Genomic DNA, 27,982 nt, shown 5'->3' with positions numbered 1-27,982 from the left:
GGAATTGATACATGACAGAAGTAATGTGTCAGACGGTATAAAGGGGGAAAACACGATGTTCTTTTATTGTTTCCAAAGAATTTTATAACGCATAATCACAATAAAGACAAAACGACTGTCCCTGCACGTCATAGGTGAGCAAGCTTACGTTTAAAATTAGATGCAGTTTTTCTTTTCTCTCTGCTCAGCCATTCAGCGCTTTGCACAGGAAGCAGAGCAATGTTTTAAGGGAGTTAAAAGATGGTTGGGTAGTTTTTTATTCTGATCTGAAATTCATTCAAAGTCATTTATACAATAGCTGCTTTGTAGATTTGTGCAGTATGTGTTTCCCATGAACCCAATTAGTAACGATGCAACCTATAAGCTGATTTTCCAGTGGATGGATGGTTCTCCTGGAATTGATTACAGACTGCAAAAAAAAAAAAGTGTAGGATTCATATAGCTACTCTAGACTGGAACTGTATAAGCTCACATTTAAAGTAACAGTCAGGTCTCAAAATGGACTACTCCCTGGCAATTTATTTAAGGAACATACATGTTTTGTGCAAAATAAATCATAGTTTCAATTAAAATGTTTTGCATCCTCTGGCTGGGTCACTCACTGGCCCGTTGCAGGAAGTGACTCTTTATAACGACTAAAAATGTGCAGACCACTCAGTGACTTCATGCAAGAGGGGCCAGTGGTTCAACCACCCTCTCACGTGCCCACTGGACAAAGAATACAAACAAACGGCACAGCGTATGAACTGAAAGGCAGTTACAAGTGAACAGCTTTGATTATTTGCTCTCCCTATCTACTGTGTATTGTGCTGTCAGCTCATTAACTGTAGGTCAAGTAATGGCTTAGCAAAACTATAATTACACATGGCACATCAGTGCACAGAAACTGAGCCATACAAACAAAATAAACGAGTGCACAAATGCCTGTCCCTTTCTTGAATGCATGAGGAGGTAGAGAGCTGAGTTCCAATCAGGTGATGAAGTTACTTCTCAGGTATACTGTAGTTGAGAAATAAAAAAAGCTTTGTTCACTTCAAAGAAAAACGCCCCCAAATGCAATTCTAAGGGAAGGCTTTGACCACCACTGAAGTGATCTAGTTGTGTAATTGAACAAAGCAGCAGTCAGTGCAAGCATCCAGATAACACTGCGACTACCAAATAGGGGAATTTGTTCAAATTCATGTTCATTAAAGTGACTGAGTCTTGGCAATCAGTAACATGTGAAAGATGTGCTGAATGCAGTTGGCCCAGTGAAGAGCGTGTGTGCGCAATTGCGCTTCTATGTGTACAGGGCGGCCCAAACAAAGGCACTATTTTCAATATACAGTATCTTTAACACCTTCACTACTAGATGTGTACAAGCCGACCCTGTATCTCCTCATCACCCAGTCTTCCTAAGGCGGGACCACTCAGGTGCCTTCCTCACTTTTTCTGGCACATTCATCAGGATAGCTTCCTTGCCTCATAAATGGGCATGATATGCATGTTTTAAACAGTGAATTAAAGCATTACATAGAAGTATAGAATAAATATACGGGCCCTTACGTCCAAATTATCAATGGACGCTTTTGGGTTGAGAGGGACTTAAAATAAGCTGCCATATAATTTGATTCACAAACGGAATAAAGTAGGTGGTTAGTGGGAATTCACAATGGTGAGCGTCACTGAATCTCATCCTGTTACAGTGCTTCTAACATACAATTTAATATAACTTAAGTGAAACTACTTTCTTCTCACTCTCAGGGGCAATAAAATGAGACGATCACACAAACTAATTCTGGTACCTTTAAATAAGTTTTATCATTTAGGTTTGAAGAGGTTTATCATTTAGGTTGAATTTGCGTAACTGCTTTTATATAAAAGTCCAAATACATACACCCAAAAAGTGAAACATGACTTGAGAGACAAAAAGATAAAAAGAAAACCCCAAATCAAGGTCAATGTTAACACCATTGCCGTTTTCCCACCATGGCAAAAACCTGGATTTGTCCACATACGAACAGTAATATATATTCTGTAATCTTTGAGCGTCTGTGGCTATGTACAAGCTATACACACAACGAGCAGGCTGAGGGCCAGCTTTCAAAAGCTGTGCAGAGGGAGCAGTTGGTTGGGAAGGTTCCCAGTCTCCCAGCTCCTTCCCCCACAGTCTGCCCATACAGGTGGCTGTTCTGCTTCACTTGCGATCGTCGATGGTCTTAATGAATTCCACCGCCGCGGTGAACTGCATCCACCAATAGCACTCCTCCCCACTCAGCCGGCTGGCGTAGAAATTATTGATGTACTGAACGGTGGACAGCAGGCAAGGCGGGTTTGCCTGGAGGGGAGGAGACGCAGGAATGGGCTGACATTAGCTCAGGAAAGAAAATAAATAAATAAATAAATTGCATGCTACACTGTTCATGTTACAAAAAGGATCAACTATTTTGGTTGATGTTGATGTTTCAAAAAAGATGATATCAAGTATGTGAATTAAAGAGAAGGATGACGAGGAGGAGGACTACATGAGGACTCACCCTGATGAGGACAAAGACGAGCACAGGAACAAAGTCATCAGCTCCGGGGACAGAGTCTTCATTTGCCAGACTGAGAAGGTTCATGATGGTGGAACACATGCGTAGTATACACTGGACTTTGTCTCTGGGTGTCTTGTAGGCATTGATGGTCTTGATCTCCGACTGTGCAGAGGGCCAGGGAGTCTCCTTCAAGTAAACCTGCAACCAAGCAACACAAACGCACAGTTGAGCGTCTCTCGTCAAGGAGAAAACAGCAGCGGAAGAAAAAAAAAAGTGTTCATACCTCCGGGATTTGAAGCGCTTTATGATTAGCGGTCACCACTTTGGACAGCCGCTGGATATGTTCATGGAAAAGCCTGCGGGTGTGGGGGAAAATTATTTCTTTAAAATACAACAACATAATCAGCTGCCTTTAAAAATTCACCAGGTTGATACAAATTTTAAGTACAGAATACTACAATTACAATGTCCTCAAAAATTGTGAAAATCGTGAAATGCTGTCACAGAGCCATGACGGCATGTACTGTAAATAACATGCGTACGTATGTGTAGAGGCTTTCACCCAAGATTTAATTACATGAATTTCTAAATAGAATTACAGATCATATTCTAGGTAAGAACAACAGACGAACTCCTGAACAACATGTAAACATCACAGTGCAGGTGGAAAAATTATGGGCAGCTTTAGATTTAGTATGTGGTGGATCCTCCTTTGGGCAACAATCTCAACCAATAGCTATGTGGCACTCTTTTACAAATTTCACATCGGGAGCAATGTTCTTTTCCTCTGTGGAGTCAGCCAATGACATCTAGCCTGGTTACTGTCTTAGCTTTTGTCGATTTGTCAACAGAAACAGTACTTAAGCATGTGCCAGAGATTTCAGTAAGTCTTTAGCTAACACTAAGAATCTTTTGCCGCCATTGAACATTCTGCATCATCTGTACAGGTCAGCTACTCCGAGGGAGTATGTATACAAAATGTAAGTAATGCATTAGTTAGATCAAGAGGTCTTGACATAGATGAAATATCACGTCACATTTTATAAATAATTCCTGCAGAAATCCAGTTAATTAAGAAGGGTTCATATAATTTTCTTGCAACTGTATATGGGCTCTGTAAACAGTTTTTGATTTTGTAATACATATTTTGGAATTTTAAAGAGTTTGGGTTGATAAACGTAAAAGTTAATCTGTTTGAACGGGTGGCATGTTTTTCCACACTGCTATCACAGTTTATTTACAGGCAAAAATATTTAATAAATGTTTTGAAGCACAACAGCATTAGTAGAAATGGTTTTCTCTCCGCATTCACAGAAACAGAATCACAGAGTGATTATGGTGTACAGAATTATGTCACTGGAGAAAGTGCAACTACTAACTGATCTCTGAGAATGTCTCCATCCTGGTTGGGGTAAAAGGCCAGCTTGAAGATGCGGTTCATAACGCTGCGCTCGATGGCCATCTGGGCATCCTGCAGCTGGTCCTCACTCGCATACTGCCAAATGGCATCACGGGCCATGGCGCCGTACAAGTAGCGCAGAAAATCCTCCACCGCTGCAGTCTTGTCATCTGCTGCTGTGCATACTTGGAACGCTGAGAGGGACACGGGAGGGGCGAAAGGGAGTGACAAGTTGCTACAAATTCTTTTGCAGAGTTTTTATGAACCTCGTCAAATATGGCAAAAAAAAACATACTGTTACAACTATTAGAGAAAACGAGAGGTACCCTTGATGAAGTCAAGCATCCTGGACTCCATGTGTTCAAGAAGGAGGCGAACACACACTGTGGTAAAATAGCGGTTGGCTACCTCCTTGTCTCTCAGAACTCTCTGGAGGAGCCTCTCCAGATGGGCCTGGGAGGTCTGCAGGCCTTGGCGGCATCTCGTTAAATAGGCTATATATGGAGCTCGCTTTCTACCAGAAACGCAAACAAAGGACTTTGTTTTATAACTGAGACATTAAACATCCACGTGATGCCTAAATTGTGATGGGTACCTGTAATCTTCTGCAATGGCAGCAAGCAGCTTCCTACAGGTGCGGGGGTCGAAACGGCTCACGCAACGCGAAGTCTCCTGGATCTGGGCCATCTGGTTCTTGTCCTGGAGGTTGATGGCCTCTGCCAACTGGACCTTGAGGAAGCACACAATCTCGTTGTCTGTGAGGGAGGAGAGAATCATTAGAAATGCAGTAAAGGTATGCAACCTCCAAATTAGTAATCCGATCACCCCGCAACCTTTGCGTGACAATGTGACGGACTGAAACAACTACCGAGTCTTGTGGTTTTACAGTTAATAAGCTTCCTCAACATGAGCATGTGACAGTGGAAACCTGCTTTGTACAGTGTTCTATTAGATGTACCATCTGTAATTGTACCATTCTTAATGCACAACTTCCTTGTGTTCCCTGCACATCAAATTAAACTGCAAGAATGTTGGATTTGTTGTGACGTTTAATACCTTCAGGGTCCATGTGGTCTGGCAAACCATTTCTAGTGGTTGTAGAGGTCAGAATAGGCAGAGCCACTGAGTCCGCAGAACATAATGCCAACCGCAACTTTTTCTTGGCGTCACTAGAAGTCAGTAACAATCAGTGATTAATATGCATAATAATAGTGTGTATGCTGACTTATAAATGTTATACCTAAAAGAAAACTTTGAGCCATGCTGCTGGGCTGTCTGGCTGGCTGAATCTGGGAGGTCATCAGCAGAAATGTTCTGCAGAGCATCATCTCTTGGAGAGTCATGAACACTTTCCTCAACGCAAAGATCTGTCAAAACAAAGGAAAATTGCAATGTTAACAGTTCTACAGTCGACTGACCATATTCTTAAGATTGTAAAAAAAAAAAAAAGTTTGGCTAGTTCTTAACATAATTAAGTTAATGAGACAACAACGCAAAAGCGTTTCAATATCATTCAAAGTATTATGTTGCATATCACCAAATTGACAATATCAATAACTGACTTTGAGTGACTGTCCAAAAATGTAGCTAGTGTAATGTGACTAATTTTTTATTTAATCTTTATACACTGTCATTCCAGAGGCAGAAATGGGAATACAAAGAGGTAGAAAATGTGAAACGGCTCCTGTGTACAAACCAGGCGATTTGAGAAGCCATTACACAGGCTTTGGCAATGTTTTACAGAAACATCATATTTGGTTTAAATACAGAACATTCTTCTAATGGAGCAGCAAAGACAATATTGTTAAGTTTGGTGGTTGTGTTTTACAGTTGTATTAAACCGTACTGCATTTTTCCAGAGGTCTCAATTGTATTATGGCTTTATATAAGGCCCTCATAAAAAGCTTTCCATTATATCTGATGGTGGTGTACCTACTGTAATTAAGTTTACATTCAAGTATTAGACATAAGTAGGCAAGTGATAATCATTATTTATTTTATTTTATTTTTTTTATGATTTGAAGAATCGTGTAAATCCTGTTAATCCTGACCTCCAGCACCCTCATAAGATGCTCCTGCTGTGGCTCCATCACTCGGGCTGGTCCTCTTTATGTTTCGGTACTTATCCAGGATGTCTTCCGCTGCCTGGACTTGGGAGCTTTGTCTGGGTAAAGGGTCATCTGAAGAAGCAACCAAAACACAAACACACACACACACACACACACACACACACACACACACACACACACACACAAAAGAAAAAAAAAAAACCATTACAATACAACTCAACACGGTGGATTTGATTCACACACTTGGATATTTGATGAACAAACCTTGTGGGATTCGCTCCGGAGCAATATCATCTTTCTCATGCTTGTCTCGTTTTCGAAATGCAGCAATAGGAGCTGTGAAAAACATGTGATTGTGTGAATTGTATTGTGTGACAACAATTTCAAAATGACTGGGTGGCAGGTTGACCGTGTGGAATTTATTAGCCAATTTAAATGCGCAAAGGCAACTGATGTAAAATCTCATTCCAGTTAAACTACCAAAAGAAGCAAAAAATTATAATTAAAATTGTGAATAAGCCACCAGAACATCATTAAAGTCCACTGAAACTCATTATGGATAATTAGGTCTATGAAGTTCAAATGTCTATGGGGGCTTATCCTATTAACACAAATGGTGAAAACAGGACAAACAATTGAGGTACAGAGTCCAACGTTTGATGAGAAACAGGAAACCCTGGGTGAAAGTGTCATGTAAATGTTAATATTTTGTATTGTCAACACAGTAAGGTTGCAAAATAATGCTATGGAACAAGATGCATGGATGAGTATAGTGGGCATTCAAAATGCACCATGTGACATCTACGACTCTAAACGGCAACATCTACTAAGCAGCATGGTCGCGCAGCCCCAGCAGTAAAGCTAGCTCAATGGCGACAGCGTTACCTGGGACGTCACTCTCAGCCGTCCAATACAGCACTGTGAGGGACACAATAGACAGGGTTGGCCTTTCGCAGAAAGGCTGCCACTCTGCAGGACAACCAATGGTGTTGTCGGGCAGAGCAGCAGGACAAACACATTGCACTTCGCACAGGTTGGCAGCAGACTGGTGGCTCAGGCTCCAACGACTCCCAACTTTACCATGTGTCACCCACTTTATGAATATCAATTTAATGTTTACTTAAGAAACACAATTATCTCCAAGACTAATGTGCAGTCACTCTGTGTGGGCGCAGCTCATTATTCCCCAGACAGATGCATGAGATATGGTGGCAGAGTAGAACTGCAACAAGAGATGTGCCATTTATCAGTGGTGATGACAGAGAGGTCCATCTAATGACCATTAGCTGCTGGATGACAGCACAGCTGGGAGGGCTAGCGGCCATACAATCTACACAGCGAACGCTCCTCTGATGAGTGATTAACTTTGAACACTATATAAATCTACAGCTAGTGAGACGTGAGCGAAAAGGGACTAGACGCGTCTGTAAAGTAACTCTGACAAACAAAACGCATCATTTTCCAACTGGAACATTGGCAATATAGAACATACATCATTCTTATTTTAGAAATGGATTTTCGTGCTGCTCTTTAAAGTGTGAGATTTTCTGTCACTTGTGATTAAGAAAAGTTCCTTTAAGAAACAAGAAATGAGAGAGCCCTGCAAACAAACGTTATTTTTGAAGGATGACTCGTCCATTGCGCAAAGAGGAGACCGACCTTTTGGGATGGCTGACACGAAACGTTTCTTCCACCATGGCCTGTTACGATCAGACTTCTCATCATCACTGTCTTTTCTGTCCTCAACCTATTAATGGAAATCAGACATTTGTATGTTGAAATAATAATTAAGAGGTAGAACACAATCTTATAAGCCAGATCCATAAATACAATAGTATTTGGACACAAGTTCACTGCAACATCAAGAAGTGAAAATGCAGTATTGCACAGGCCAGTCACATTCTTGCACATATCCAATCAATCATGCCTTTCTGCAAAAATTTTAATCGCTGCCCAAAGCTTGTGATAATAGGTGAAGGATGGGCTGTAAATGTAAGCGTTTGACAGTTCAACCCTCCATAAGTCAAGCTATTGAATCACCAATCTTGTTATGACAAAAATTAAACGAACTGATATTGAAAGAGAAACATCACCGTGATCTTGAAAAACAATGTACCTTAATGTAAAATGTCATAGGACATGATAGTTACCTCTCCTTTCAAGGAGTCCTTACTGGGCGATGAAGATGGACCTAAAGCAAAGGCTCCAGCAGAGTCACGCTCTTCAACTGGAACACGGCGATTCAGCCCCGGGTCACTCGTGGGTCGCCGGCCTGGGCAAACAATGTCGGAGCTGCGACTACGGACAAGTCGGTCAGGGAAGGAGTGGCGCTGCTTGTTGTGCTCAAATTCTGCCTGCGCCAAGCTGTGGGGCATGACAAGAGAGTGGCGCATCTCCTGCCCAAGAGCACTGGCTTCAGGGATGGGAGGATCAGGGGGTGGGTGAGCAGGCCTGGCATAGTGCACCTTAGGCCTCACTATTGTCCCGGTGGCGGAACCTGGGATAATAAAAGTCACCGGGAAAAAAAATAAAGCAAATGTAAACTCTCTAGGCATTTGGCACACCTCCTAATTTAATTAAAGATCAGATGACATGAAATTATGAACAACATACTGATGAAATTTGAAGTGTCCTTTCATATAATCATGACATTCTGAGAATGCTAAGGAAAGACAAACATGGGAACAGTCTAGGCCACCTGTTCCAAGGGTACACCCTCTCATATCCTGAAAAGCTTCCAAAAACGTTTTTTTTCCCCCTCTATTTATTTATTTATTTATTTGCTATAAGCACAGTGGGACAAGGAGACTGTGCCAAAGTGCTTGGGGGTGAGATCTCTCACCCTGTCATCCCTTCACCTTGCCACAGACATGCAACCAATCACATTCCTCGACAAACAATCTTGATCGTACATTGCAAAGACACAATCTTGCTCAATCCATACAAAAAAACGAGGAAAAAAACTGGGCCGAATTAAATTGGTATAAAAAAATGTGTGGGGAAGAACAGCAATACTTTGGGGTTATTTTGCTCAAGCTGTGCTGAGGGCTCACAACATTAGGGTTGAGCTTTAATGACACTAATTTCTAACCCCGATCGTCTGTTAAGCATTTTAGCAGTTAAATTTACCTTCCCCACAGGAGAGCGGATCAAACATGACCAATAAGGAATCAGCTTGTGAGGCTGGTGAAGTCAGTTGGTGTGCCCCTGTAAAGCAGATATAAGATAATTAACAACCATTACAAATCCACCACCGATACATATCCAACTGTACAATATTTCTCAGTAAAAGTGGAATTGTTGAGCTATCACGATCACGAGAGAGCAATTTAGATTAGCACCACTCTGGAAGTGACAGCGATTGATGGTTCCCGCTGTTTTGAACTGGACTAATGACTTAGCAAGCCTAGTGGGGATGTGACACTCTCTTACCGTGGCCTGACTCTTCCCCATCTGGACTGGTCACAGAGTCTTTTCCCCCAAAGTCTGAGCTGCACTCTGAGCGCAAATCCTCTATCTTGTTGGGGATGTCCTCTGAGGTTGCACTGATACCTGCAAGGCAAAAATAAAAAAATAAAAAAACACATACACAGACACACACACACACACACACACACACAAAGTGTTGTTTATGCTCAGGACAAAAGCAACGTAGTAGCAGCAAGATCCAATGGGAAATGAATTTGCGGTCAAAAGAAAGACAAAAACAGATTGTGTATTTTTCCTCTTTAGACTACTTTAATTGCTCAGGTGGGAACCTAGTGGGTGCTTTAAAATGATGGTGTAAGCTCCCATGGGTTACAGTGTTAAGAATGATACAGATACAGACGGCATCCAATGCAGCCAGTGGGTAGAGGTTACATTTGCCGGCAGTTGTGATTCAGTTGACGAGTTGGTCGTATAGTTACTGAAGTATTGCTGGTTCGACTACCGGTTCCAACTGTCCACTGGCAAAGTGTACTTGGGTAAGACACAGAACCATAAATTGCCTCCAGGTCAGCATTGTAAATAAATTGTTATCAAATTACTTACCTGGCTAAACATTGAGAAATAAAATCTATTAAATTGGGCTAATGGCAAAATCTAATTCTCAGGGCCGTGTGGACATTTGGACAACAGTATTATTCCAAGCAAATCGGGACTGTTAGTGTTTGTCTTTGTATAAGTGTGTATGACTAGAGTTTAACTTTTTACCTGAGACGACACTGAGGCCAGGAGTGCTTGGTCGAGAGCTGACCTCCCGGACTTCTGTATCATCTGAGGTGCTTCCCACCCCGGAGCAGCTCTCAAGCTCCTGTAGCCGTTCCTCCTGTTTCAAATCTGGGGCTTCTGTAAATGGTACAAAAAAAAAAAAAGTAGTCTAAAAAGATGATTTTAAAACCTACTCTTCTTACTTGTAGTGCGGTAAAAGTCCCCTTTTCAACTGTGGTGTAATCTTAAAGCACAGTTGCTACTCCAGATACAGCAGTGGTGGTTGCTACATAGTGGTCATTCTGTCACTCTACCTCTTATTGCCAAGTACACACATATGCATGGAATTAAAGGATACATTATCACGAGTGATAAGAGCCAAACAAAACCATAAAGCTAGTGAGGCCAATTCTTTGCTTGCCCAATGGAGCTGTTGGGTTGAACCCAGAGGCTCCATATGAACAGCAGTACTCATTTGCATGCTCGTTAGTAATAATGTGCTGGTGAAGTGGTCTGCCGAGTGTAGTTTTCCGCTTCCGAACCATGAAACAAGCACAGTATTTGAAAAAAGGCCTCTGATCGCACTATTACTGAGCGGAACCGAAGCAGAAACAGAAAAAAAAGCAATGAGGAAACTCATGCATGCCATCTAGAACATATATTAAAAGGTGTACAATTTAAATAAACATAAGACACTGTTTCCAACAATACAATGCTGTTTATAAAGAACTTGAACTAAAAAAATATATATACAGAGCCGAGTCCATATCTCATTCATAAAGATTGGAATCTTATGATTCAAACAAAAAAAATATATAGAAATATTTATTTGCTTTTCTTTAAAATTTCTGAAACTCTAGTTTGTAAATAATGCTTGCCTAATCACTTACTAGTCACAAATACCGTACACAATCTAATCTAATGAGATCCCACAAGATCTGTGCCTTACGATCTTACGTCTGTGCAAAGACTAGAACACTCAATAGGGATTGACAAAGTTCTAATTTTACGTAAAATATGTAGCTCAAGAGAGTATGCAGTAGTGTTCTATATACTACAGTAAACCGCTCAACTAACACATTGATTGGATGGTATCAATCAAAACTGCTGATTATTTTCCTTTGGCAGGATTGTCGTAACAGCACTAATTGTATCGTGCAGGTTGAGCCAATAAAGTGTCAAGTGAGAATGTGTGCGTTTGACTTCTAACTGGACAACTGATATCCAAATGCGATCACCAACATGGCACGCTAAAATGTACATGAGTGTGGATGCCATATAAACTGACTGAAGACAGCTGCTGTCCTTGTGCATCCCTCCCCACTGTTCCACCACAGGTGCAAACACACCTGGTGGTCCCTCTAAGGAAACGGGGAGCTGCCTTTTATTGGCACACAAGGATCTGCCCTGAAAGACAGGCAAGTGCATACAAATATGATGACAGATGTGTACACACATTGTAGGTGTGGAACACATATCGCAACCACACCTGGTCTCCCAACCCCCACTTAAAAAGGAGTAGAAACATGAATATGCATACAAATACGTGCATGGAAACACATATTAATGACTGTTGCGGGAGTAAAAAGCAGGCATCATAAGAATGACCCAAGACAACAAACGGTCAGCCGCATGAACTCAGGAGACCCCACCTGAATCACTTGGCAGGACCTCCACACTCCATGCCTCGCTTGTGGTCTCTGAGATTGTGGAGCCGTAGGGGTCCAGCAGCACTGAGCCCGATCCTGGGAGGCACAGCAGGCTGCCGAGCATGTTCTCTGCAGCTGCCCCTGAGAAAAATATAAGAGGAAAAAGACTGACCCTCCTTCTGTACCTAAAAGTCACCTTCATTGTCAAAGCCATTTTTTCCATTCTTAAGCTTCTAAAGTTTCTCTTTGAGTTTTAATGATCCTCGTAGTTTGAGACAACACCTAAGCGGAAAATTGGTTAAAAATTATCAAAATAATCTTAGCTGAAACATAATGACATTGGTTGAAAATTGAAGTACAGTAATAAATGGAAGGAGATTATCAAGAATCCTGGTACGTACCAACACAAAGAAACAAAAGCTGTGGGATAGACAGTGAGCATAAACACTCACCAAAAAGGAAACATGAGCTGTTGCTCAGCATGCACAGATGGAGAAAGATGGAGCTCAAATACTGTACATTTTATGCTTGAAACAGCAGAATTATACATGCGTCACCAAGGTTAGAGGTAATTGGGAAGATATCACCTGGTTTGGCCTTCCGGGCCTCAACTTTGAGCTGTTGATTACACTCACATTCCTCATAAACAAATTAGTGTCCTGCATACTGTCCACTAGCATTCCGGAGAACACAAATTAGCAAGGCAGAAGAATGCAGAGGAGTGGCAAAAAACATGTCGGAATCAGTGTTCTAGGCTCAAGACGCCCAGTGATAGGCGCTCGTGCACGTCCATTATACTTCCACTTCATGACACACATGCACCGGGAGCAAGCACATACGCCAGCATGTTGTGATGGGAGAGTTCTATCCCGCTGTCCATGTTTACAATGTTCAAGAGTGCTTGTCTTTCAGGTGGATGATTAAATGAGTGGCACAACAAGAAGCGAAACAATTAGAATTTCTGCCTCATTATCATGGTAATCTTATCAGTGGGATAATGAGGTATTAATGGATATTTAATGTGCATCTCATAACCCAATCCCTTGGAGAAAACACATAAGGAAATCGCTGTAAATTCACTTAATGACGGAAAAGTCCCCCAACGCCATATTCCGAAGAATGAAAAATGGCGCATGCAAATGAGAAGGAACCAAGGTCAATAAGACTGCAGGGACCAAATGAATGTCAGAGAGGGAGGAAGATGGAGAGAAAGAGAGCTTGGTAACAGAAGCACTAAGGCAGGGAAATATGGAGACATCAATACTATATTTAAAGAAATAGTGCAAGATAAAATCTATGAAATAATTTGAAGGAATACTGAAATAGTTTCACAAATACTGTCAGTTGATGATTCTCTATTCTCCATTGCAACAATGTAAACACCTTGTTGTGATATTCTTGAAGTCATTAGGGCAAGCCTTAAGATTGGTCCTTGGCGCTTTAACTAGAATGAACCACTCAATGGTCTTCTCCAAGTTATCTAGAATAAAAATTTATTTTAATGTACCACATTGGATCCATTGGATATTTTGTGACACATGATAAAAGCCCCCACATGAAGGGAAAGATTTTGATACCTATGACTTTTCTGCCATTTTCACATGAATGCAATGTTCTTAGACTTTCATTTGGAGTCACTGCATATTTAAAGGGGAAGTCAAGTCAAACATTTTCTTTACAATAGTATATTCTATGTGCACTCACTAACCTAAACACAGTATGCTGATTGGTATCACATAATGTGCTGACAGTTGTCAGAGTCTACTCGTCAAAATTTCATCCGGTTGCACTTGTGCAAGTGCTAGTTTTAATGCTCCTATCGATACGAATAGAAATAAACATGTTCAATGTTATCAAAAGCATTTTAATAAGTATCCATATATTATTTTGTTGAATTAATACAAGTAAATTAAACTTGAGTTTTAAGTTGTTTACATTTCAGTTATTTTAATGCTTTTTCCTGTTTTTGCCGTGGTATTGATTCATTTTTAGTCTTCTCAGAGTTATTATATAGAACTGAACTATTTGTCAGCCGCTACTTGTTGCAAACTAAGTTACTACAGTACAATATTTGGCAAATATATTTTCAGTCACTGTCAATTTTTACATAATATGAAACAACAGATTGCAAAATGAGATGACTATACAGCAAATATGGTTATCATGCTGTATCTCCCCAAAAAAGGGTGCGACCAAATCCTGTGCAGTGAGGCCAACTGAAAAGCACCAGCACTACGAGTGCAAAAGTTAGTGTAGAGCCCTGTTCTACATTTGTGGAATATGATTCCAACAGAAAAATCCAGTTTTATTTTTCCCACTTGATGTCGACTGAATTTGAATTTACAGTGCCTAAGGGCTCAGGTACCGACCCGTCACGGCTCACTTGTTTTCTGAGTTCAGACATGTGACATTCACAAGCTGAAATTTAAAAACATTCATTCATAGATTGTCATATATTCTCTTAGATAACTTCAAATAATTTGGCCTTGTAACCATTAATTGTTAATTAGTAATGCTACATGCATTTGGAAATGATCTTAGTTCAGTCTGAGAATATGTAACTAAGATTCCTGAGGTTAATAAATTTTGAACAACGTTCCTGTTATTTAAAATTTTAAAAAAAATCTGAAATAAAATGTGTCTGTTGAATGGAAGAACCAAATATTCCTCATTTTGCCATCTTAGCTTTTTACTTCAACCATTAAATGTCAAACGATACACAGAATTGTTTTTTTTCTCCTGCAGACCTACACAGTGAATTCCATGTTCAGGAATAGATATACCTCATGCTATTATTTCACAAATGGGCCATAAGGTGGTGACATTTTCTGAAACTATTTGTTCAACAGAGACAACAATCCCTACAAGGTCAAACTGAATGTACGATATCCAAAAGCAGAGAAGAATTACTCCGCAGTGGCAAAACCGGGCCATACCTGCTATTTCCTGAAGTCGATCTTCATCCATGTTGGGGTCAAAGTCACTGCCAAGCACATCAGTGCTCCAGGTCTCGCTGACTGTCTCAGAGATGTCCCGATCTTCCGTTAGGCCCATCATGTCTCTGATTTCAAACTTGCGCAGTTTATCGTCCAAGTTGTCCTGAGTAGTGGCTGATTGAAACGCACCATATAGTATTATTTATATTGTACACACATACAAATATAAAATATTGACTGTTTCTCCCCACCCTTGTTTGACAGCAAATAAACGGGATAGGAAAAAGTGCGTTCAACACACACCACAGTACTAAGACTCCCAAATTAAAATGTTTTCAAAATGCTAATTCACCTGTTGAAGCAGGAATGACAGGGGTAGTTAAAAATAATTTTCAACTTTGCCACACACCTTGTTCATGCTCCAAAAGCTGGAGCGCCTCCACCCCATTGCTTCCTGAGGGTCCAGCACCCAGCTCAGAAACAGACTCGCCCTCCAGGTCAAGAGATGACACTGAATTTGAACGATTAGATGGACCTGAGGAACAGATTTAAAAGAACAACTTGATGTCCAGTTCACTTTCACTTTTATTTGGCAGTTTTTCCTCAGTCGAACATTTCTCTGATCAGATTTGAAATTTTCAAAACTCTAAGTGAATTTCTCAAAACAATATATGCAAATAGCAAAACATCATGGTTCCCTTGTAAAAGCAATTTCCTTTTGCAGTTCCTTAGTTTACCTATCAAAAGTAAATGTTTGTATCACTGAACATGTATCCATCCATCCATCTTCTGTACCGCTTCTCCTCACCAGTGTCGCGGGGGGGTGCTGGAGCCTATCCCAACTACCGTATTTTCGCAGTCATAAGGCGCACTTTAAAGTCACAAAAATTCCCCTTAACAAACAAAGCGCCCTGTCAGTCGATGCGTCCATTAAATGGACAAAGTACCACTCACGTCCATCAGCCCTTGTCATCAACGAGCTGTTGGAAGTGCATGTTAGCACACCCTGCTGGGCAAAGAGTGAGTTGTCCATGCTTACAATCGACCGTGACAAATACACCATCTGACTATAATGTTTGGGTGATGGTGTTGGAAAAAGCTGGACAAAGGGCAGCTGTCCACAATGTTTTAGTCTGTCTTATCATTTATGTTATTGCAAGCAAGAAACGTCCCAGGTTTAGACAACAGACAAAAAGTCCAAAGCATAACAGCACATCTCTTTAAACAGCCATGCAAATCTCTCTAAACAGCTATGGGATTGTGGGTCTCTGCTCCCAGAATGCATTGCTTGAATTAGCTAAGGCTGAGTGGCTTTTGTGTTATTTTCATTTTTTTTGGGTATATTGATGGCATGAGAGATACATGTTTGTGTTAATCTTATTTCTATGTTTCATTGTTTGCTTGTATGATGAGTTTTTTATTTTTTTTTAAACCGTGACTCTAAGGAGTGTGGTAAGCAGCCAAGTCGCTCCCCTGACGTTGCTTTGTAGGCTATTGCCAATGCACCTAATATTGGCCTGAGCCATTGTCAATGTCAGCTATTGTCAATAGAGACTTGGCGTCTGCTGCAACAATGGGGTGATTGCTTATGTTATTGGGGCATAGTAGGCTGCTATCGGCTGTGTCAGTGTGGGCAGCTCTGCCAAGTTCATGCTATGCTAACAGCAGCTGTGCTATCGTCTTGTCAGGCGGTGCGTCCAGTATATGTTACAAAGACAGAAATAGCGCCCTCAACAGGTGTTGCGCCCTTTGACACGGCGCGTCTTTTGGGTGCGAAAATACGGTATCTTCGGGAAGTAGGCGGGGGACACCCTGAACTGGTTGCCAGCCAATTGCAGGGCACACATAGACAAACAACCCTCCGCGCTCATACTCATACCTAGGGGCAATTTAGAGTGTTCAATCGGCCTGCCATGCATGTTTTTGGAATGTGGAAGGAAACCGGAGTACCCGGAGGCAACACTGAACATGTAATGCACTTTATTTTCAAGCCAGCCAATCCTCCATCAAGCTCCGCTGAGTACAAAAATGCTGCTGCTCGCCTCGTGACTCGTCCTCATACGCGTTACCTGTTCCGTCTTTCTCTAGCGTCCCGTTCACTGGCCGGAAATTGGCAGAAGAAAATGTTTACTGCTTCTAGAACAATTTTAATAGAACGCTCAAGTTTTGAAATCAGGTATACTGACTATATGCATTGTATAATGAGTACTATTTAAACAATGTCTTATATATGTAATAAATACTGTATGTTTTTTAGGATTACATCAATTTTGTAAATGTTGAGTGTAATAATTGTAATCGTAATTGAATTTTGATTAATTGTTTATACTTACTATACTTTTAGCCTTTTACTGTATATTTAATATTAGCGCTTCAAACAACAACACAGAATTATTAAGTGACTTTTGCACATACCTGCGCACGCACGTATTTTTAAATAAATGCAGGACCCTATTTGAGTGGTGATGGTCATTTTCAAGTGAAGACATTTCAAAGATCACTCACCACGGATGCACTTCCAGTGAGCCATGGCCGTTATTCTAGTAATTAATAACGACTATTAAATGAAATGACAGTCTTTGCTATGCATCTGTCCATTTTCTGAGGCACTTAACCTCACCAAGTTTTGTCTGTTGTTGTCTGCACAATTCTGGTCAACATAAACTGGCGATGAAAAGTTCAGATGTACTGTAATTCACTGTCGATAAAGTCAAGCGATATTAATATCCAGCAGGGAAGGTATGAATACAGTTAAAAAGGTAAAGGCATTGCCGTTCGTCCTTGTGCTCCTTCATTCGACCCCTGGGGCAGCAACTTTATTTGTGATGTGCACACATGTCACAATGATGTGTGTTTTGAAAAATGTCTGAGATTTGAGAAATGCACCAAAGCAACTATAATTGAAATTGTACTTAAAAAACTAATTCATTCAACTGTTCATTCAACTGTTAAGTTGACCATGAATATAAAACTTGGGACATGTGGGGCATTGCTATTTTGAGGCAGAGCCATGCGAAGAAGTCACAACAGCAATTTTTTCCGTCCGCCTTTCAACATAGAGCTAATATTGTGATACTTTTTTAGATAATCTATTCATGATTTAGTGCAGGTATAGTGAAAGAACAATCAAATATATTTTTGTAGATTTGCGCAATGATTATTGGCAGACATGCCTCGTCTCTGTGCCCTTCTAATATCTTTACTTGACTTTAAGACAGAAAACTAACCCTCAGAGATGCCTTCCAAGTTGTCACTGCAGAGTGAAAAGCGCAGCGTTTTGTCTGGTTTACCATGCAGCTTTGTGTCATCTGCATGGCTGTCGCCTTGAGCAGCATCAGCCATCTGCAAGTTCAAAACCTATGGTGGACAAAACAGTACAGTCAAGAATATTGATTCCAAATAAGAGTTTGCATGAGATATTAAGAATTATGATGACCATTAAAAATCATAAAATGGATGACAAGATAGTGAGGGCGAAAAAAATTTGTCATTTTATTTATATCATCATTACCGCTACTTCAGTAAAATGCATTAATTCAAGTCACATTACCTCATTCTCTGACATCATTCCAGGGACAGTCTGAGGGCCATTTCCAAACGATATCACAAGCACCTCTTCTGGCATCAGCTCCTGCAACGACTCTTGAGAGCTAGCCTCTGCTTCCCCCTCCTGGGCAATGTTGGTACGGCTGCGGCTTCGAGCTGCTGCTGTTTGGTGGTTGGAGAGGAAAATGTCAAGATTGCATTCAGACAATAATTTAAAACATTTCTGTTTAATGTGTAATTTAATTGAGTGCATCTTCAAGATAAATTATGTTTGGACTTGTTGAATGAGGTATTGCAGCAATTCATGATTAACTCATGGTGATGTTAATCGATATAAAAACCATCTTAATGAAGGTTTGAGTTAAAATATTATTCAAGTATGCACGGGCCTTATTCAAGAGAAAAAATGGATTTCCCTGACACAATAACGATAACAGCACACGCACAGAGCAAAGCATAACGTTACTGTCAAAAAATTGGGCTTGAAGAATATAACACTGGTTTTTGTAGCTATTATTCCTGCACTGATTCTGTGGAGAGTCTTTCCATTTTAGAAAGAAACAACTTAAGTCCTATGCAGGTTGACCAAAAATTGGCAGAAAACACCTGTTGTTTATTATTCTACGACCAAAAATTATCTTATATAGAAGGTACATAGTCAAAAAAAGTGTCACTCACACACTGCAGTCTTTAATCTGCCAATGTAATTTTTTTTAATTAGAACACTGGAACAATTGAGAATGATAGACAGTTTAAAGTCAAGGAGGAGCAAGGGCAGACAAAATATCCTTGGAAAGTAGTACTTTGATACTTTAATATTAATTAATTTTTAATTTAATTTAATAATAATTTAATTTAATTCTGAGATAATGTGACTAAAGGGAGTAAACGTTTCCAATAATGGATCGATTGGTCCAAGCCTTTGCCATATGAAACTTAGTGAGCAGTTCTTTGTTGCGATGTCACGTTCCATCGCAAATTAATTTTGAGCAGAAGACTCAAGAAAAAAAAAAAAATTCTAAACCCACTAAAATATCAGGGAAAAATATGCCTTAATGGTCACACAAAATTTAGAGGTTGAACTATAGTCATGAATTATGCCACTTGAGAGTTCATCATGAGATTTAAGTAAATGCACAAGACTTTTATTCATTCACTGCCATTGACGGGTATAGTAGCCAAAAAGTATTTTAACTGGGGGCTGGCAGTGAGTGAGTTAATTAAGGGAACATCTAAGAACAAACTTGTACTGGATTCTATGTAAAATAAAGTATAACTGGACAATAAGTCAACATCAAATTAGAAAAGATGATGAGAGTAATATGAAAACAGAAACACACTAATGACCGTGAAACATAAATGGAACAATTGCCTGCACCATAATGTAAACAAGGCTTTCTATTGGGAACTGTTGAACAGTTGAATGGATTCATTCAATCTTCTTTTGTCTGGGAGAAATGTGTGCTAAATTCACATAAACCTGAGGTCGACCAGCAACTTAAAAAATGCTCGTCTTTAACCTCATAAGTTCCGTGGTACCGCTTTGGTATTTCATTCTTAAAGCTGGGACTGCGCTAAAAAATTGCCTTTTAGAGGTATTATCATTTCCCTTTTAAAAGTCTCAGGATTGGCTCTTTGAGGTACATTAGTATGGCGTATGCCTTTACGTCCCACTGTATTTCATCACTTCATTATATGATTCAATGGCAGACTAGCAGACATTGATCTACTGGTCTGTGACTACCTCGAATTTGCGCAACTTTATTTTCATCTTGGATATAATACGAATTGTGGATATGAATAGTTACATAACACAAGGAGCGACAAAAATATTGGCCTAATTTATGGACCAAATTACGATGCAATGTTAAGCAAGCAGGACGCAAAGCACATGTACAACAGCAGAGCAGTGTCAGCACCAGGGTCGAACTCCAATGGTGATTGGTGCATGCAGGATGCTAACAAAACGCCAGATAAAAACACAAGAAGAATAACTTGTAGCTTTGATGCAACTGACAGGTTACCCACCAAAAGGGGTTACTAATGGAATATGAGCAGACAGGGAGGTGGTTGAAGGGTCCCAGGATGTTAGAGCGGCTAAATGTTGTCCTGGTCATTCATTGGCAGCACAAGAGAGGGGAAAACGACAAAGGTAGGGAGCGGGAGAAAGAATACAGAATACATCTCACAGAAGTAATTTGAGTAGTCAGACTTTGTGTATAACAATCATATTTCATAAGCAAGTGGTCCACTTCTAATTAAGAAGGCGTTGCGTTACAACCATTTGTCTTGAAAATAGTAATGAACGTAGTTGAGGCATCTTTTCCACCCATTCCAATTAAAGTTGAGTTCATTTATATTTGGTAATTTAATTGGTTGTCATTTCTGTAATTGAGCCCCAATCCAGACCAAGCTAATTATGTTTAGAACAAGATGGGAAGAAGCTCATTAACTTCCTATAAAAACATAGGGCTCTAACTAGCCATTCACTGCCCAGCTTGTTTATTTTGCTCCTCATTACAAACAATATTGTAATTGTTCCTCTAGTTCGCATTTAAACAAGCGAGTGTAAAATGGCTCGCACACCTGCAAATGAAGAATTTACAAGCGGTTGCATCATATTCAGCATACTAATAAATTCATTTTAAAAAACAAAAGGAGCAGGCAGAGGAGGTCGGTACCTATGGGGAGTCGGTTCTTCTTATTAGCAGGAGTGGTGGAAGGGGAGAGCTGGGGGGTGTTGGAAGGGGTAAGTTCCAAACTGCTGCTCTTCCCCGTTTGTGATTGGGGCACATTGGCCAACAGGGTTTCCAGGGCCATGTGCTCCTCCTCCCTAAGGTGGTCTCCAGCCATTACCCTACGCACAAAATCCACCTATGCATGAAGAGAATTACATTCTTGGTTGAGGTTTTCACATCCCAAACAAGCGACAAAAATAAATATTCAAATTCTGATCAGTTGCCATCCACAATAGCAATAGGTAGAGATTGATGAACATATGCTGAATAACACTGATTGATTAGGGCAAATTGGAGAACTCCAATTTTTTTTTTATAGAAATACTTGTCTAAAACATTTCATGTGTCATACATCACAGGCTTCTTCAATTATAGTTATATAATTGGTGTTTTATGTCCAACTGTGACTTGGCAACCCGAGACGGCTATGTAACGGTAATCATGACTTTACTAGTGCTATGGTATGGTTAGGTTAGGAATAGACTATAACGCATTCTGACTTGTGTACAAATTTGGGTTTTGTTGCCGTCATAGGAACGGAACGCTAACGTGACCCAAAGAAGCCCTAAAATTTGAACGATATGATTTAAGATTTTATTGTAGCAGCAAAAATGTTACCAATGCTATCAGCTGATGATGCGTAACATAGACTGCAGTCCTGCTTAGGCCTTCGAGAAGGTTCATTGAGGACATGGGTGGTGTTTCAACTGCTCTTCCACCAATCACGACATCAAGAAAAGCAGCCACACAACTCTGGAAAAAAAATATTTCCTTGATAACAATCTTTAGAAATAATGTTTGAATAAAAAATACACCTGAATTAAATTCTTACCTTATCAAATTTGGACAAACAACTTTTTCGTCTCGGGTCAGCATCGTCGTCAGCCATCGCCAGCTGCTGCAAAAGCTGGCCGACCTTTGAAAAGATAAAAAAAAAAAATGTGAATATCATGCAATACACAGTACATAGCAGCCTTGTGAAAAGGTAAAAAAATATATACTTCACAATCTACTTACTTGCATTAAATTGAAGCGAGCCACTTCATTTATGGGCGCATCTGAGATGATACCATACTGTTCCGGGTTAACAATTGCCGGACAGATGAAGCAGGTCAAAAGTAGGTCGGTACACATGGTCCGCACCTCACCTACCTCTAAACCTTCCACACATGACAATGTCTTGTACATTTGCGACACAATCCATCTCAGGCTATGGGGAAAGCAGTAGGTGTTCTGCTTCAAATAACCAATAAACTTGTTGACCAGAGCAACTAACTTTGCTTCATTGGTCTCCACGGCTGCCTGTACTCTTTGTTTGTACGCTTCAGAGCCCTTCTCTCCGAAGCGCTCCTGCTGGACTGGAGTCAGCCGCTCAGTCACCTTGCCTGGGTCTGTCTCCAGGTGGTCCTCATCTTCCACCAACAACTGCATAATGGGTTCATGGAGGGTGGCAGTTAGGAAGAGTTTGGCTGAGTAAAGGCCCTCAGAGAAGAGCTTGAAAAGGATGCTGAAGGCACATGTGCCTCGTCGCAGTAGCCGCCGGGGGTTGTCACTCTCCTTTAGCTCAAATTCTACTAGGTACCGCAACACCTGGGAGTAGTCAAGGAGGAAGGAAGACAATTCTATTTTATCTCTGTGTGATGTCTAAACTGGTCACTAAGCGTGTGGACATGTTGGCCATACCTGTAACAAGTAGCTCTCATCTTCCTGCATGATACAGTTGCCATAAAGTGAGGTGAAGACTGTGTGGATGACCCCCTGAGTGTGCTCCTGGTTGAGCCTTTCCCCTGCCACGAGACATGATGCCACCAGTCTGGGGTTTTCCCTTAACCGAGCCAGGAATTCACCATAGATGGTCTCATGGAAGCCAAGAGTTTTGTAGCCATCAACAAACTGCGTGTCTTCCAGCATTTTGGCATGCTGGCAGCATTCAGCTGGTGAGGCTTCCACACTAAAATGGCAGAAAAAGATAAGAGATCATGTTATGATCCATCTCATCTCCCTTCAAGAAAATATCAATCAATAGTTTGCCAAGTTTCTACAAACAAGTGAAGATTCTAAAGTGTCATCTGACCTGGTGAGAATGAGCCGATCGAGGTTGATCCGCTGTTGCTTGGCAATCCATGCGGCCCGGTACAGCCTCTCGGCAGTCTTCAGGACATCGCTGTTGAGTCTCTGGATCAGCTGCTTCTCTGATGCCACATAGAGCCGCTCCTGCTTCAGGTGGTGGGCCAGAGTATGAATGTCTGGCTTCACCATCTTCACCAGCTCTCACAGACTTTGAGGCAAAGTGCTAATACACAGAGCAGAGAGGCAACTATGTAAGTAAAACGATTCCGCACTACTAATTCTTAGTGACCAAAAACGAAAAAGAATAATGTAACTTCTTGATAAAAAGCTGACCGAAGTGACCATTCATCCATCCATTCTGATGTTCACATTTAAAATGACTAACTGACCTGGGGAAAAAAGAGCTACTTTGACTGTCATTACATAGTAAGCAAAAAATGGAAAGAAATAACCAACAACACCGCACTGAGATATATCCAGCCAAATGTGTTTACTTGAATAGGAAGTTCAGGGAACGGTGTTTACAAAGTCTGTTTAGAGGAACATAATACGACAAATAACGCTTGGATTATCCTTTACATAGACAAGCGTGAGAAATGTTCAGTAATGACAGTATGATGGGATGAGTTGGCTTGAATTCAATAATGAATGTTAATGATAGCAAAAGGAAATGTCAGAGGTTTGTGAACGTCAGTGGTTTCCTCTGGAAAGAACAGATGCAAACTTATGATTCATTACTCAAATATACAGTGGCTGATATCCTGCAACATATGTGGGTTCTTTATATACAGGGTGGCCCATATGTTTCCTCACATAGGAAAATGTATTAGTATAAGTATACAAACCCTACGTATGGAAACTTATGGTCCATCTTGCATAGTGACTTAATTTAAATCACTCACTTGTCAGGTCATCATATGTATGCCAATAACAAAAATAATAATTCCCTCAGTAGTTTGACATTATAAATTTACCACATTGAGTCACTTGACCTTAAGGTCACAATTTTTTCTTCTAATCTTGCCACCTACATCCACTTTCAGAATCAGAATCAGAAATCCCTTTATTGTCATTGTACTCAAGTGTGCAACGAGATTAGAGATATATACTGCTTGACCTCATTTGTATCACGGGAACGCTGGAGCCTATCCCAAATTACTGCGGGTGAGAGGGAAGGACCCTCGACTGGTTGCCAGTACCCAGAGAAAACCCTTGAGCATGCAAATGCCACACAGGAAGGCCCAAGATGAGATATGAACACAGAACCTGGTAACCATTTATGAGGCAAATGTACTAACCAATACCGCCACTCTCTCCAGACTGACACCTGTTTCCACTACAATCCAAATAATAAATGTATATTTTCCTTTTGTCTTTTAAAGGAGCTCAACAACACGTGTCACAAAACAAAGTAGCAGTGAAAGCACATTTTTCGCGAGCATCTGAAATCACAACACAGTAGAAAATGCTAATCACTCTCCCTTTTCAAGCCATAGAAAGCCAAGGCAAACAAACTGAGCAAAAAAAGCATGAAAATTGAATGATTACTTGGGGAATCTTCTGCACAATAGTCTCTCTTTGTGGATGCTTTGAAACATAGTAAACAGTTCAGGTTCCGTGGATTGGAATGAGACAAGACTGCTGGAAACTACCTTCAAAATGGAACGGCTGCAAGGCAGAGACAAAGCTCGTAAGCTAATAGACAACCACAGCATTAGAAGTGATGTGCCTGACAAATTAAATTGGTTATGCAGATTTAAACACATAATGATGAGCCATACATGGACTTCCATTGGAAGGAGAACGAGGAATAGTGATCACACCAATGTCTAAAGAGCAGACTGCTGTTTGCAAACTTATTCTAAAACAGGTATCATTAAAACGTGGATCAATATTCCCTCGGGTCTTGAGCAACACACTTTAAATTTGGTTAAGAAAACTCTTGTGCGAATGTTCTTTCTGAACAAAATACCTAAACTGTCTTTGAGACTTTTTTTGGTATTGTTTTGTGCCAATATACAAAAAAGAAATAATTGAACTACTGACCAGCAGTGTAGCCAGCTGCCAAGGCCAAACAATTCTACAGAGGAAAAGTGTTATAGATGTCTCAATTTCCAAGATTAACCATTTTTGGGTGGGGAAAAATTCCTTTGTCTAAATCTTCACAAATATTTAATGATCTTCCATGCCTCACCTCTAAGGAAGACGTTATGGAAATTGGTTTTCTTCTTTTAGCTTGAGCCTATTCACTTAAGTGAGGTGACAAACATCGCGACAACTGGACCAAATTCATGCATTTTGCCAATTTCAATTTCTTTGATTGACTGATCAAAGCTCATCCTGTGGTGCGAGCGGTGGTGAGTGTTTTTCTCCCTCCCAGATCTGGACCGACAATCATAAATGACAAACGTTTAATATTTACGGTTACAAATCTTTGCGCCATCATAGAGTTCGGCAGAGCCACTGAAGAAATCAACCAGAGGATTATGCTATTGCCACTACTACTTTTTTTCCCCACGCTCGTTATGTGTTGGGTCTCAAAATCGGTTAAGATTTAACCGATTTATTAATTAGAAACCGGGATGCATGTATCGTGCTTCACATACATTACATATTTTTACTGGATGTTTTAATGTACTGACAGGTAACTAGTCAAGTAGGATGGTCATGATGAACTTCCACATCAGAACTTGTAAAGCAGCACATTCCTGACATATTTGGATGGGACTGAAAAACAAAATAGCCTTAAGTGAGTTGCTGGGGGGTGAACAGGCATCTATTAAAAGGCCTCCTGAGCAAGTTCCAATGATAGCAGTACCAGCTGCATTTAACTGCTGGTGGGCCACTCGTAGACCACGGAGGAACTATGAAGCAAAAGAGAAACTACACAAGGGGGTAACTCAAGACCAACACACTTGACAATACAGTACCGGTAATTCAGGTAGAGGCAACAAAGTAGATTAAATAAATAGAACAACCACCAATATTATTTGGTAAATTTTCCAAGATTAAAACATGTGCAAACATCACAGCACCATTAAGTAACAGTATTTCTCTAGCACATACACACTCACACACAAAGTTAAGCAAATAAGTCAACATCCTCTTCTCACTTCCTTTACAGATAATATCCGACACTGCCCATCAGCAAACTACACAAGTAGCATCATCTCTTCCCATGACAATGGCTGAAAACAAAATTACACCACTTTCTGATCTGAACAGAATATTTCTGTGCCGCTGTCTGAATTAAGCTCAGATAAAGGGGAAGTCAAGTCATAAATGTTCTTTACAGTAATATGGTCGGTGCAACCCCACTAGTCTAAACAAGGGATTTGCATTAATATTGCGCTTGTAGAATATGAATGAGGTAGAAATGCGCAACAGTTTTTTTTGTCCCAGGGGCTCCAATTTTGCCACTTGCTGTCCCCTGAAAATGACATCACAGTGCCTCAGGGTCATCATGACTTACCTGTTTCCTAGGTTTGGACACGTGACGTTAGCAATCTGCGCTTTTAGTCAATGTGAGGTCTTTTCAGGCAACAGCAAGTAAAAAAATGGCAGCCTCCTGAGATGGAAAAAAGGAATTTTTCTGGTTAATTCATATTCCATAAACGCAATATGAATCACAGTACTGCAACCAGACTATTGGTGGGGCACAACGTTATTGTAAAGAACATTTTTGCCTTAACTCTTTAAAACATCAATAAGAAAAATACATGAATGACTGGTAAGATTCTTTGAGGGAAGTAGGCAAACGTAAAGAAGAGCGCCTCTCCCACTAAATAGTAACAACAACTGTAGTGAAAGACAATTTCAGCACATCAACCAAAGAGGGGAAAAAACAACCTGCTGCATCTCACGAAACAGCAAAATGGTAGTTTAACTCAGGTCGGTGGTAAGTGTCATAATAACCCACAAAGGTATTTGAAGAGACAGTATTATTTTTTTAAAAGGTTCAGTCAATCTTATAAGCGAATTAACAAGCTAAATACGCCAAAATGAGCTTAGCAATTTTGGCACGTTTAACACAAATTTATGTTTCAAACCAGTTGTGTGTGGGATTAATTATTGCGTTGGCGCACCGGTCCAGTAGCTTTAAAGCCGACCAACCAAGCATATTTCATTCGAATACTGTCAAAACGTAGTTGAACATAAACCCACATAAACCGAGACTCCTACATTGGGCTACTCACATACAAGCTTTGGGCAACATCGACAGAAGCCAAGATATTAAAGTGTCCGGCGTTCGGACTGATTTGTTAGAAGGACCCTAAGACAACAAACATTAGCCTGCCAACATTCACCAAGTTAGGCTGCTAACCTCTGCTAGTCAAGTGCGGAAAGCTAACGACGAGCTAACCTCGGTTAGCTATGTTAGCTTAGCTTTGGTTGCAAGCTAAACAGTGCCCAATATAAGCTCAACAAAAGATGCAACGTAATTCGGACAACTCACCGAACTTAAATGTGATGTGTTGTTGTATCGCAGTACTACCAAAGACAGCCGATCATGAGATTTAGCAGGCTCGAGAAATTGTTTGTCTGCGGTTGGCCGTCCCTCACTGGGTGCTGCAGGAGCGAAACTGGACTGTCACTTGCTGTCATCACGAGGAGAAGCTCGCAGCGCGCATGCGCAATCCTTGTTAAAGGCAGAGTAAAAAAAAAATACATAAACAGCTCGTGTTTTGACATTTCGAGAACAATTTTTCTAAATTATTGTTTTTCTATAACTTTTAATGTCTCTCTCTCTCTCTCTAATAGAATGAATAGTTCGATTCTGGGGTTTAATGAGTCGTGATAAACGTCACTCGTAATTTCAATCTTCCATCCAAATTTTACCTGGAGTTTTAAGAGCTGCTGCGGAACCG

The 27,982-nt window shown here is 40.5% G+C and overlaps 1 protein-coding gene across 9 annotated transcripts; it reads right to left on the bottom strand.

The window, feature by feature from the left end:
- Positions 1–40: 40 nt before the first annotated feature.
- On the bottom strand, positions 41–27,727 carry gapvd1 (GTPase activating protein and VPS9 domains 1). 9 transcript variants are annotated; one of them, XM_088299429.1, is made up of 29 exons: positions 27,571–27,727; positions 23,119–23,337; positions 22,728–22,995; positions 22,062–22,634; positions 21,877–21,960; positions 21,663–21,797; positions 20,988–21,180; positions 20,335–20,415; positions 18,311–18,468; positions 17,988–18,117; positions 15,170–15,295; positions 14,761–14,934; positions 11,828–11,965; positions 10,179–10,313; positions 9,417–9,536; positions 9,114–9,191; positions 8,135–8,481; positions 7,644–7,731; positions 6,870–6,902; positions 6,249–6,320; positions 5,967–6,095; positions 5,156–5,282; positions 4,972–5,084; positions 4,511–4,670; positions 4,242–4,429; positions 3,896–4,109; positions 2,800–2,872; positions 2,517–2,714; positions 41–2,317 (listed from the first exon to the last, which is right to left on the bottom strand). In XM_088299429.1, exons 2-29 carry the CDS (start codon positions 23,301–23,303, stop codon positions 2,177–2,179), a joined length of 4,461 nt encoding a protein of 1,486 aa, XP_088155555.1. In that variant the 5' UTR covers positions 23,304–23,337; positions 27,571–27,727; the 3' UTR covers positions 41–2,176. The 9 variants fall into 9 exon arrangements, with proteins under 9 accessions (XP_088155555.1, XP_088155619.1, XP_088155571.1 ...); XM_088299493.1 differs by having other exon boundaries at positions 8,135–8,256; XM_088299445.1 differs by having other exon boundaries at positions 18,311–18,465.
- Positions 27,728–27,982: the final 255 nt, after the last annotated feature.

This window comes from Idiotropiscis lumnitzeri, chromosome 1 (assembly GCF_059441095.1).
Source record: "Idiotropiscis lumnitzeri isolate Australia: NSW breed Sydney's pygmy pipehorse chromosome 1, RoL_Ilum_1.0, whole genome shotgun sequence".
NCBI classification, from domain to species: Eukaryota; Metazoa; Chordata; class Actinopteri; order Syngnathiformes; family Syngnathidae; genus Idiotropiscis; species Idiotropiscis lumnitzeri.
The sequence above is the reverse complement of the archived record's forward strand: the minus strand, read 5'-3'. Positions and strand labels throughout refer to the sequence as shown.